Below are 13,966 nucleotides of genomic sequence, written 5' to 3' on the forward strand. Positions count from 1 at the left end.
AAAAAAATTAGTCAACAAGAAAATAGAAAACACTTTCTTGTAAGCTCCAGTTTTACGCAACCAATTCCATTTCATCATGAAATGTAGATTACTTTTCTTAATTAAGGATTAGTCATTTAAAACAAATATATTATAATACATTACAAAATCAGCTATTCTTTCATACCAACATATGTTGTTGGTTACATTTCTAAAAGAACAAATACTCAATTGCATTATTTAATACATAACTGTTGGCGAAGGTCTTTAACACCATGATCAATCTAGAGTAAACTGCAAGTCCTTTTTCTGCCTGTGATACTCCTACTGTTTAACCGAAATGAACATTTTTTTCATTATGTATTAAAATTATAAGTAATGCTCACATTTTACTGCTTTTATGCTGTATGAACGCAGTAGGGTAAGCAAGCAAATGACCCAAGATGCTCTAACATGCCCTTCTACGCTCTTACAGCATCAACGCAAGTAAAACAGTTATCTCTCCTTAATTATATCATTATATTTTTCAAACATGTACTTTTAACCAATGTGCATGAAAACATGGATAAAAAATTCAAACTAACACAGTTTATAAAGTTATTGTATTTAAGAAACAATAAATATCACCTGTACATTAATGGTTCATAAAGGTCATTCTGGAATTTAAATGCATAGTTATTAATGACTTAATTTTTGGCATCAGCGGGCTAGACTCACATGTTTGTATTTACTGATAAAATTAGTTATACAGTTGTTATTTTTTATTCTAGACAGCGTATTAATTGATTCGCATTTGTCATTTTCCATGTATGGAGCTTCTTTAGTCCCATCAAATTAATATCCATGTCAGTGACGTCAAGCATGTGCTTTTTGAGAATAACATGAACTATTCAAGAATGACAATTTGGACAAATCATGTTCATGAACTCCCACTTAGTTAATGAACTTGACAGTTAATGAACATGATTTTTTCAAAATGTCATTCATGAACTAAGTTCATGAATAAGTAAATGTTATTCGCAACAGGATGATAATTTCATCATTACTACATGTCCATTTATAACAGTTTTAATTTTTTATGACACTTAACACAATTAGAAATGAGCCATTGAATTGCTCATTTCAGTCCTTGACATTTACATCTAGTCTCTGTAGACAGGTCCGTTTTCCTTATACACTTGATGAGGAAACGCATCTGCGAAAATATTTTTTGCAGCCATTCTTCTCGTGCTTGTTTTTGTTGAAGTGATCTTTTCTTAACTCAAGAAGCTTTTGTCTGAGACTTTGACATCCATCTTCCAACCTGAAAAATATTTCTTTTTTTATTTGTACTGCCAATAGTTTCCAATTTCTAACGGCGAGTTGGTTATCAAATCAGTGCAAATTAAGATTTCAATGTCACCGGTATATAAATTAATGATATATTATTTTATTTGTTCGAACCAAAGTGCTCAAATATATCAAGTCTGATTTTTTTTCAAGATTCTTAATAGTGTTTGTCCGTTACAAATAAAATCCACTCCACACATCCACAATATTGTTTTCAAAATCAATGTGCATTGAAAAATAGTCTACTCACTGATGGATTTGGCAATTTACAGCTTTGAATGTTTTTCTCCTTCACTGGTTGATTCTTTTGTGGACTGATGATTTCTTTGTTAGCTCCTTAAGGCCGGCTAAAATAGACAAAACATCATTTCAGACACTAAACTATAATTTGCTTGCATAGTGGTTATTTAAAAGGTCAAGGGTCAGCAGCGATGCAAAAACCCATTGAAGGACCACAATTTAAAATGTTAAAAATATCAATTTCTACTTAGTTTTAAGGTTCAAGTTTTAAGGTTCAATATTTCACAAGCATGACTCATACCCATTTATCCATTGCAACATGGAAATCTTACCATGTGCTTTAAAAATAGTCTACTCACTGATTGATTTGGCAATTTACAGCTTTGAATGTTTTTCTCCTTCACTGGTTGATTCCTTTGTGGACTGATGATATCTTTGTTAGCTCCTTTAGGCCGGCTAAAATATATGAAACATCATTTCAGACACTAAACTATAATTTGCTTGCATAGTGGTTATTTATTTGACAAAATATAATAAAGAACTCACAACATTGTTGAATAGGTAGTCTGGGGCATTTTGACATAAAAAAAACAAAGTGATAAGCAATGTCAACAGACTTTTTTGAATAAATGTGAAAGTTTTTTTGATCCAAAATATTAATTAATCTTTTATTGTAAAATTTGTTAACTCCTTACTACCCCAAAACTTGTTGCCAATAATATATGTTTCACACCCCTAAAAGATCGTTCCTCAAAACTATATAAAACATGGACTTTTTAAACGTTTTAGTTTTTGACCTTCCCCACCCACTTTTGCATCGCTGCCGACCCTTTATGGCAATTGATTATTTTTCTAGACAAAATTAGCTTACATACATTAAGAAACAAATATAATAGCTGTTAAAATATATAACAATGAAGTATTAGCTGTACGCGTAAGTCACAAACATTCATTTAACTGTGTTTCTACACAAACGTATTTCGTACGTTTGTCGCGAAAATGTATTACAACAAAACATATTTGCTCATTACTTCAAAATGTTGCTATGTTATTTTAAACAATAATGTTAACGTAAAAGATCGTTATAAAAGTAATTGAATTACACCCCTTACTTCGCTTGAACTTACCTTAAATAAACAAAACAACACTTCAGTTTATTTGGCGCATTATTCCGACAAAAATAGCGGGAGTTCGAAATTACCCCCGCCAGTGAAGAGCGTTTCGTCTTAAATGCGTAACCGTTAGAATATATAGCTACGTTAGAATTTTTATTTTTTAGTAAATATTTGAGAGACAATCAATTACAAGCAAATCAATTGCATTTTTCCCCATTCTCAGAGATCATGGTCCATCTAATTTTATTTCTAATTAATAAAGACGTAAGCGAAACCGGAAGTTGGAAGAAAAACTCTGGACATCGCCTTGCGTCATTGTCAATGATTGTAGGGTCGTTTTAGTTTAGTGAACCTTGAAAGAAGGTACATTTAACTTGTTTGGCAACTAATTAACCAGTGTTTACCACAGGTGCTCGTCATATTGCCTGGATACAGATATATATATATATATATATTTTTTTTTTTTAAATATTTTTTTTAATTTTTTTTTATTTAATTTTTTTGTCAAGATAGTGAATATATATCATTTTAAAAAATATTCCACAATTTTTCATGGAAAAGTTAGTAATATTTTTTTTTTAAATGACATATTCACTATCTTGACCGAAATAATAAATAATAAAAATATAAAAAATATATAAAAAATTATAAAAATATATTACTGTATCCAGGCAATGTGACAATCACCTGTGAGTGGAACAATCCATGGCACCTTACATGATACATATGATATATGTGGTGCTTTAATTAAAATAAATTTAATTTTAATGTTCATGTTATTTTGATATGGAATTTTCTTTAAGCATGTTATTTATTTTTTTATTTATAATCTTTGGGTTATGACTGGGCCAATAGTGTTACTCTAAATGCAACAGTCAGTTGTAACTACAGCTACCTCAACTATCTGCCTGTTGCTGATGCATCTCATTATATTCTGCTGGTTGTCTCATCTTTTAAATGGTTAAACAGTTCATCACATTCATTTAATTTCGATGATTCAAGTTCAAGAAGTTAGGTTCATGAAAATACCTCATCAACTGATGGTTTGATTAATTCTGTGCAACAGGTGAAAACAAAATACTACTCACAAATATTAATCAATACCATTGGTAAACATTAGACATTATATTGAAAAAAATCTGAAAAAGGAAACTGTTGAATTCTTATAGAGTAAGTTGTCCTATGTGCTCAATGTCATGATACTAAATTCCTAACTAATCCAAATGTTTGGATTTTCATTTTACAGAAAAATGGTTGCATTTCTAAGTAATGACAACTTTTTTCCAATTCAGAAAAGCTAGGATAAGTTTGGATTATTATTCCAATCTTTTCCTTTCTTTTCCAATATATAAATATCCAAAGAAGTCTTAAGAATTCTTTGGATTTGTTAGGATTGTCTATTCCAAAGAATTCCAATGTTTTGCAAATGAGAAAACATATTTGCTAAGAAATCATAGGAATTGTTAGGATTTGAAAAAGAACATTGAAATAATTTCTGCATGGGAGCTTGCTAAAAAAAATAAAAACATTTTTGATTGGGATTTTTTTCTGAAGATTGGGAAAAATATCTTATATTTTGCTTTGGGAATGGGTCCTATAGTCGGACCCGTGGGTACTTTAGAAAAGCCCTGAACATCATTGTCTATAAATTAGGGATGCAAACCAATGGCAAAATTTATATTCGGTAATTAATTCTTTTGATCAAATATTCGAATATTCGATTACCGAAATATATATTTTGGGAGATGTAGTAAACTACTATTATTATTCACCTAAGTTATAGACACTGCAGTTTTACCCTACTTTGTCGTAGCTAGTATGTGCGGCGGATCCTCCGATGATTTTCCCCAAATGAGCCTTTGAATTTCGTAAATTTCGGAAGAAAAAAACAAAACATTATAAACAGACAAACAACATGATCATCAAACTTGACTAAGGGGTTGGGCCTGACCTGTAGAAGACCCCTTTTAAATTAAGGGGTCATCAGGTCAAAGTCACTGTGACCTGGATCACAAAAAGCTTGTCTGTGTGATAACTTCACGCTGCCTGCACCCATGGCTCTAAAATTTTGAGGTCCATGCATATTTCATTCAATTGACCAAATAAATAATCCTGACAACATGGTGCTCAGGTGGGGGGCATATTTGTTATTGGATGGTGCGCTGTCTGTCATTCCTGTGTCTTACACAATTGCTTGTGAAAATCAAGTTTGGCAACTGTGCCAATATTACAGCAACTACTTGATGTATTGCATTCAACTTGATACCAAGGATCAAAACCATCCAACCTACATCTTATCAAGTCAGATAATTAAATACTGCATATAATGCAAATTATAGCCCTTTATTATTCAACTTTGAGATTCTGGTAAGAAGCGGTGAAACTGTCGAGCGCACTGCCTCTGCGATATCAAATTGCATGTTTTTTGTCCAGTGTTTGCAACTTGGAGTAAGTTTCCGTTACATTAAAGCTTTTGCTCTCTGTTTCAGAATGGAAGGCGACAAGGGACAAGGGGTCTTCAGGTGCAAGATGATGTTTGATGATTTAGACACTAGAAGATCTGACACCAGAGATGAGCCTGATTTAAAGGCAATGGGTGTGGCAACTCTCTCCATGCCAGATGCTTCAGTTGTGAAACCGGTTCTAGATCACACATCACAACCAGTGGTTGTCGAAGCGGTAGATTCACACGGATCAGGGCCATCAGTGTCCTTGTCGGGTAGAACAGAAAAGGTAAGTCAGTTGCTACTATTGGATAAGTAGATTAGGTAGTTCATTGTTAAAGTGATAAACTGTAGACAATACACAGGTCCCCATGTTCCATAAATAGCAGTACTGTGATGTGTTTTCAAGCTCTTGTGGATATACAAGTATTATATTGATTAACATTAATATACCTTAGTCAACCCTTTTGTTTATTTTTGCATTCCTAAATACGATCAAATTATCTTTTCACCTTTTCTTGATATTCCACAAGTTAATAAGTTGAATAGTTTTTATTCCCAACCAATAGGGGTGATGGGAATATAGTTGCATCAAATGCATAAAATGTAAATTTTGCTCCTTCATTCTTTAATTTAGTTATACTTGTTAAGGCTTTGCATGTAAGGCCTAAAAAAAATATGTCTGTTTCGGGTAACCGGACCCTACCTATAAAAATGCGCCCACCCTAACAATTTTTAGCTCACCTGTCACATAGTGACAAGGTGAGCTTTTGTGATCACAATTTGTCCGGCGTCCGTCCGTCCGTAAACTTTTACTTTAAACGACATCTCCTCATAAACCGCTTAGCCAATTTCATCCAAACTTCACAGGAATGTTCCTTGGGTGGTCCCCTTTGAAAATTGTTCAAAGAATTGAAATCCATGCAGAACTCTGGTTGCCATGGCAATGGAAAGGGAAACTTTAAAAATCTTCTTCTCCCAAACCACAAGGCTTAGGCCGTTGATATATAGTAGGTAGGATCACCAAATGGTCCTCTACCAAGCTTGTTCAAATTATGGCCCTTGGGTCAAAATTGGCCCCGCCCCGGGGGGTCATCGGTTTTCTCTAAAAAAACTTAAAAAATCTTCTTCTCTGAACTTACTTGGCCTAGAGCTTTGATATTTGTCATGATTCATCGTCTAGTGGACCTCTACAAAGTTTGTTCAAATTATGGCCCTGGGGTCAAAATTGGCCCCGCCCCGGGGGGTCATGGGTATGCTCTATATGTTTATAGTTAAAACTTCAAAAATCTTCTCCTCTGAACTTACTTGGACTAGAGCTTAGATATTTGGCATGATTCATCGTCTAGTGGACCTTTACAAAGATTGTTCAAATTATGGCCTTGGGGGTCAAAATTGGCCCCGCCCCGGGGGGTCATGGGTTTTCTCTATATGTTTGTAGTGAAAACTTCAAAAATCTTCTTCTTTGAACTTACTTGGACTAGAGCTTAGATATTTGGCATGGTTCATCGTCTAGTGGACCTCTACAAAGATTGTTCAAATAATGGCCTTGGGGTCAAAATTGGCCCCGCCCGTGGGGGTCATGGGTATACTTGATATGTTTATAGTTAAAACTTCAGAAATCTTCTCCTCTTCACTTACTTGGACTAGAGCTTTGATATTTGGCATGATTCATCGTCTAGTGGACCTCTACAAAGATTGTTCAAATTATGGCCTTGGGGTCAAAATTGGCCCCGCCCCTGGGTGGTCATGGGTTTTCTCTTTATGTTTATATTAAAAAAAATCAAAAGTCTCCTCTGAACTTACGTTGCTTAGAGCTTAGATATTTGGCTTGATTCATCGTCTAGTGGACCTCTACAAAGATTGTTCAAATTATGGCCTTGGGGGTCAAAATTGGCCCCGCCCCGGGGGGTTAGGGTATTCTCTATATGTTTATAGTTAAAACTTCAAAAATCTTCTCCTCTGAACTTACTTGGACTAGAGCTTAGATATTTGGCATGATTCATCGTCTAGTGGACCTCTACAAAGATTGTTCAAATTATGGCCCTTGGGGTCAAAATTGGCCCCGCCGCCTTGGGGGGTCATGGGTTTTCTCTATATGTTTATAGTGAAAACTTCAAAAATCTTCTCCTCTGAACTTATGTGGCTTAGAGCTTAGATATTTGGCATGATTCATCGTCTAGTGGACCTCTACAAAGTTTGTTCAAATTATGGCCCTGGGGTCAAAATTGGCCCCGCCCCGGGGGGTCATGGGTATGCTCTATATGTTTATAGTTAAAACTTCAGAAATCTTCTCCTCTTAACTTACTTGGACTAGAGCTTTGATATTTGGCATGATTCATCGTCTAGTGGACCTCTACAAAGATTGTTCAAATTATGGCCTTGGGGTCAAAATTGGCCCAGCCCCGGGGGGTCATGGGTTTTCTCAATATGTTGTAGTGAAAACTTCAAAAATCTTCTCCTTTAAACTTACTTGGACTAGAGCTTAGATATTTGGCATGATTCATTGTCTAGTGGACCTCTACAAAGATTGTTCAAATTATGGCCTTGGGGTCAAAATTGGCCACGCCCCGGGGGGGGTAGGGTATTCTCTATATGTTTATAGTGAAAACTTCAAAAATCTTCTCCTTTGAACTTACTTGGACTAGAGCTTAGATATTTGGCATGATTCATCGTCAAGTGGACCTCTACAAAGATTGTTCAAATTATGGCCTTAGGGTCAAAATTGGCCCCGCCCCGGGGGGTCATGGGTATACTTGATATGTTTATAGTTGAAACTTGAACAATCTTCTCCTCTTAACTTACGTTGCTTAGAGCTTAGATATTTGGCTTAATTCATCGTCTAGTGGACTTCTACAAAGATTGTTCAAATTATGGCCCTGGGGTCAAAATTGGCCACGCCACTGGGTGGTCATGGGTTTTCTCTATATGTTTATATTAAAAAAAATCAAAAGTCTCCTCTGAACTTACGTTGCTTAGAGCTTAGATATTTGGCTTGATTCATCGTCTAGTGGACCTCTACAAAGATTGTTCAAATTATGGCCTTGGGGTCAAAATTGGCCCCGCCCCGGGGGGTTAGGGTATTCTCTTTATGTTTATAGTTAAAACTTCAAAAGTCTTCTCCTCTGAACTTACTTGGAGCTTAGATATTTGGCATGATTCATCGTCTAGTGGACCTCTACAAAGATTGTTCAAATTATGGCCCTTGGGGTCAAAATTGGCCCCGCCGCCTTTGGGGGTCATGGGTTTTCTCTATATGTTTATAGTGAAAACTTCAAAAATCTTCTCCTCTGAACTTATGTGGCTTAGAGCTTAGATATTTGGCATGATTCATCGTCTAGTGGACCTCTACAAAGTTTGTTCAAATTATGTCCCTGGGGTCAAAATTGGCCCCGCCCCGGGGGATCATGGGTATGCTCTATATGTTTATAGTTAAAACTTCAAAAATCTTCTCCTCTGAACTTACTTGGACTAGAGCTTAGATATTTGGCATGATTCATCGTCTAGTGGACCTTTACAAAGATTGTTCAAATTATGGCCCTTGGGGTCAAAATTGGCCCCGCCCCCTTGGGGGGTCATGGGTTTTCTCTATATGTTTATAGTGAAACTTCAAAAATCTTCTTCTCTGAACTTACGTGGCTTAGAGCTTAGATATTTGGCATGATTCATTGTTTAGTGGACCTCTTCAAAGATTGTTCAAATTATGGCCCTGGGGTCAAAATTGGCCCCGCCCCGGGGGTCATGGGTATGCTCTATATGTTTATAGTTAAAACTTTAAAAATCTTCTCCTCTGAACTTACTTGGACTAGAGCTTAGATATATGGCATGATTCATCGTCTAGTGGACCTTTACAAAGATTGTTCAAATTATGGCCTTGGGGTCAAAATTGGCCCAGCCCCGGGGGGTCATGGGTTTTCTCTATATGTTTGTAGTGAAAACTTCAAAAATCTTCTCCTTTAAACTTACTTGGACTAGAGCTTAGATATTTGGCATGATTCATCGTCTAGTGGACCTCTACAAAGATTGTTCAAATTATGGCCCTGGGGTCAAAATTGGCCCCGCCCCTGGGCGGTCATGGGTTTTCTCTATATGTTTATATTAAAAAAAATCAAAAGTCTCCTCTGAACTTACGTTGCTTAGAGCTTAGATATTTGGCTTGATTCATCGTCTAGTGGACCTCTACAAAGATTGTTCAAATTATGGCCTTGGGGTCAAAATTGGCCCCGCCCCGGGGGGTTAGGGTATTCTCTATATGTTTATAGTTAAAACTTCAAAAATCTTCTCTCTGAACTTACTTGGAGCTTAGATATTTGGCATGATTCATCGTCTAGTGGACCTCTACAAAGATTGTTCAAATTATGGCCCTTGGGGTCAAAATTGCCCCCACCCCCTTGGGGGGTCATGGGTTTTCTCTATATGTTTATAGTTAAAACTTCAAAAATCTTCTCCTCTGAACTTACGTGGCTTAGAGCTTAGATATTTGGCATGATTCATCGTCTAGTGGACCTTTACAAAGTTTGTTCAAATTATGGCCCTGGGGTCAAAATTGGCCCTGCCCCCTTGGGGGGTCATAGGTATGCTCTATATGTTTATAGTTAAAACTTTAAAAATCTTCTCCTCTTAACTTACTTGGACTAGAGTTTAGATATTTGGCATGATTCATCGTCTAGTGGACCTTTACAAATATTGTTCAAATTATGGCCTTGGGGTCAAAATTGGCCCCGCCCGGGGGGGTTAGGGTTTTCTCTATATGTTTGTAGTGAAAACTTCAAAAATCTTCTCCTTTGAACTTATTTGGACTAGAGCTTATATATTTGGCATGATTCATCGTCTAGTGGACCTCTACAAAGATTGTTCAAATTATGGCCTTGGGGTCAAAATTGGCCCCGCCCCGGGGGGTCATGGGTATACTTGATATGTTTATAGTTAAAACTTCAAAAATCTTCTCCTCTGAACTTACTTGGACTAGAGCTTAGATATTTGGCATGATTCATCGTCTAGTGGACCTCTACAAAGATTGTTCAAATTATGGCCTTGGGGTAAAAATTGGCCCCGCCCCGGGGGGTCATGGGTTTTCTCTAAAAAAACTTCAAAAATCTTCTCCTCTGAACTTACTTGGACTAGAGCTTATATATTTGGCATGATTCATCGTCTAGTGGACCTTTACAAAGATTGTTCAAATTATGGCCTTGGGGTCAAAATTGGCCCCGCCCCGGGGGGCTAGGGTATTCTCTATATGTTTATAGTGAAAACTTCAAAAATCTTCTCCTCTGAACTTACGTGGCTTAGAGCTTAGATATATGGCATGATTCATCGTCTAGTGGACCTCTACAAAGTTTGTTCAAATTATGGCCCTGGGGTCAAATTGGCCACACCCCGGGGTCTTAGATATTTGGCATGATTCATCGTCTAGTGGACCTCTACAAAGTTTGTTCAAATTATGGCCCTGGGGTCAAAATTCGCCACACCCCGGGGCTGATGGGTTTTCTCTATATGTGTTATATTGAAAACTTAAAAAATCTTCTCCGAACTCACAAAGACCAGTAACGTCTTAATTTAAACTGGATAACATATTTAGTACACATACCAATTTTCAATATGGGCCACATACAACAATTAATAACAAATATACATATATATAGATACACATGTAAAATCAAGTAGTGACAAGAGCTTAGATATTTGGCATGTTATATCATCTAGTTGACTTGTACCAATATTGTTCAATCTTTGGCCCTGGGGTCAAAAAATGGCCCCACCCGGGCAGTCATGGGTTTCCTTATATATGTATATGATGAAAACTTATAAAATCTTCTTCTCCGAAACCAAAAGGCGAAGGCCTTAGATATTTGGTATGAAGCATTGTTTATCAGACCACTATTAAGATTGTTCGAACTTTAGCCCTGGGGTCAAAATTGGCCACGCCCCGTGTTCATAGGCTTAGGTTTTCAATATTTTTATATAGTCTTATATAATAAAACTTTAAAAATCCTCTTCTCCAAAATATAAGACCTAGAGCTTTCATATTTGGTATATAGTGTTACCTAGTGGACCTACACCAAAGGTATTCAAATTATTGTCCTGGGGTCAAATTGGCCTTGCTCAGGGGTCATTTGTTTTTACATTGTCTTGTCACTTAAACGTCTTTTCCACTGAAAGTAAAGGTCAGAATGACTCCATACTTGATATGTAGCATCCTTACATGGTCCTCTCTCAACTTTGTTCAAATGGTTTTGTTTGGCCCCTTTTAGGGGTCACCAGAGCAAAAAATAGAAAAACCTTTAAACAACTTGATCTTATTAACTGCTTGATGGATCTTCAAGTCTGAAGCATCCTAGAATGGGCCTCTGTCAGGTCTTTTCAAATAATTTTGTTTGGCCCCTTTTAAGGGCCACCAGAGCTAAAATTAGTAAAAAAAAAAATTTGCATCTTTCTTTTTGTAAACAATATCCCGGATGTTTATAAAATTAAAGTTTAACCTTTTGTGTATTGATTTTCCCTTGAAAATATCGTCTGCTAAATTGAGAAGGTGTTTATACTCCCAATCGCAGGTGTGATATCCCATTGTGACGTAATAAGACCACGAGCTAAGTACTGTATGGAATTTCCCCCAAATTCATTGATGCGTAAATCATTAAATATATTACGTCAGTTCAGTTTACCATTAAAATCAATTGAGATTATATTTACTTAAAGGTAATATTTTGTTTACAAACAAAAGAAACAATTAGTAAATGAGAAAATGATGGGTAAATTTTCTGTGAAGCTTATATAATGTCCATCATAGTTTTGGCTGTAAAATAGGTCATGTGCAAGCGTTTTGTTTGATCTAGATCTTTTTATTCATACCGGAAAATCATTTATCGGCTTTCTTTTTTTGTAAACAATTTTATGAGGGGGTAATAAAGTTAAACAGACACCTTCGACTGGATCTCTCAGCAGGATGACACCGGATATTCCTGACATATTTCTGTGTATTAATACACAAGAACATAAATTGTCGGCTTTTTAATCCAGATGGGTCTTTTTTATGATAGGGGTAATAAAAATTAGATCGATCCCAGCATTTTATTACCCTTTGATTTAATGCAATTATGACATTTCAAAGAAATGTTACAAATCCATCTTGAAAATACATTCACAGCTGAAATAAAATAATTTAATATTTCATCATTGACACCATTTATTAGATAATTTAATTATCTATAAAAAATGAATTCACATAAAAAAGATTTGGCCACAATTATTTGGAGTAACATTGATTTTAAGGTCATACTGCTGTATTCATTTTCTCATTTTCAAATATCCAGAAAAGTACCTATGCAGATAAGGACTCCTTATCAGTAAGATGGCTATTGACTGGGAGGTGTAATCTGGCCCCTTGTCTATGTGCTAAAGGGTTAAATTTGTTCACATAATTTTGTTTGGCCCGGTTGCCATGGCAACCTAAAGGAAAATGTCAACAATTGGTTATAATCATCTTCTTCTCCTAAACCACTTTGACAATTTTGATGAAACTTCATAGGAATGATCCTTGGTTGGTGCTTTTTCAAAATTGTTCAAAGAAATTAATTCCATATAGAACTCTGATTGACATGGCAACCTAAAGGAAAAGTGTCAACAGTTGGTTACAATCATCTTCTTCTCCTAAACCGCTTGGACAATTTTGATGAAACTTCATAGGAATGATCCTTGGTTGGTGCTTTTTCAAAATTGTTCAAAAACATTAATTCCATGCAGAACTCTGGTTGTCATGGCAACCTGAAGGAAAATATAGGCTGTCGTGTCCCCGCTGTGACTTTCTCTTATATGGACAGATTTTAAAATGACTTGCCATATGTTTTCGACATACCAAGACAACGTGTCATGTGCAAGACCCATGTCCCTACCTCTAAGGTGAAAGATACACTTAGTGTTTATTCACAATGGAATGCTGAATATGAGGACATAAAGAGTGTTGGCTGTCATTTAGTATGATTGGTTTTTTTTCTATGCTCAGAGGTAATTTAATATAACTTGCAATATGTATTTGACACATAAAGGCAAGATCAACTTTTTATGTACTTGTTCATAGATCAATGTCACATTGGGGGGCATTTGTCACATACTTTGACAGCTCTTGTTCAATATTCTTTGAGAAACAAGCTATATTAATAACAAAGGTTAAACTCTTTTACTCAGGTGAGCGATTCAGGGCCATCATGGCCCTCTTGTTTTCCGTTTCTGAGCAAAAAAATATTCGTTAGCGAAAAGAGAGTTATGAAGGGCGGATAAATGCAGATTTTAATCAGAATTATTGTTTATATGATAAAACAAAGTCAGGCAATGACAGTCAATGTAGGAAAGACTGCCATGTGCAAGAAAACACTCTGAACTTACGACAGATTTTGAAAAAAAACAATAAAAAATTCCCTACCTACCCTACCTAGAAATTTTGGGAAGGTTACCCTAAACAAACAAACATTTTTTGCCCTAAGCACATATATATATAGGTAATTACATAACAATTACTTCATGTATTCTGTCTGTCAGACTGTCCGTCAACAATTGCTTAATAAACATCTCTGAAACTACCTGGCCAAATTCAATGAAACTTCACAGGAAGCTTCCTTGGGTGTCCCTTTACAAAAATACAACAAGGGGTAACGATTGATTAACAACAACAACAACAAAATAGCCTTCTTCTGTTTTGCTTTAAAAACATCTCTGACTTGGCCAAACTAAGTGAAACTTTACAGGAAGCTTCCTTAGGTTACCCTCTTTACCTCTACAAAAGTACAACAAGGGGTCACGATTGATCAACAACAACAGCAACAACAACAAAATGGTTGACTTCCTGTTTTGTTTTACAAAGATATC

The 13,966-nt window shown here is 35.9% G+C and overlaps 1 protein-coding gene across 5 annotated transcripts in view; it reads left to right on the forward strand.

Moving 5' to 3' along the window:
* Positions 1-13,966, forward strand: part of LOC128221874 (protein piccolo-like) — a 76,968-nt gene that overhangs the window by 26,717 nt on the left and 36,285 nt on the right. For all 5 annotated transcript variants that reach the window (XM_052930500.1, XM_052930501.1, XM_052930502.1 and 2 more), the window contains exon 3: positions 5,153-5,396. In XM_052930500.1, coding sequence (XP_052786460.1) covers positions 5,153-5,396 — 244 coding nt within the window. The remainder of the gene's footprint in view (positions 1-5,152; positions 5,397-13,966) is intronic.

This window comes from Mya arenaria, chromosome 16 (assembly GCF_026914265.1).
Source record: "Mya arenaria isolate MELC-2E11 chromosome 16, ASM2691426v1".
Taxonomy (NCBI): Eukaryota; Metazoa; Mollusca; class Bivalvia; order Myida; family Myidae; genus Mya; species Mya arenaria.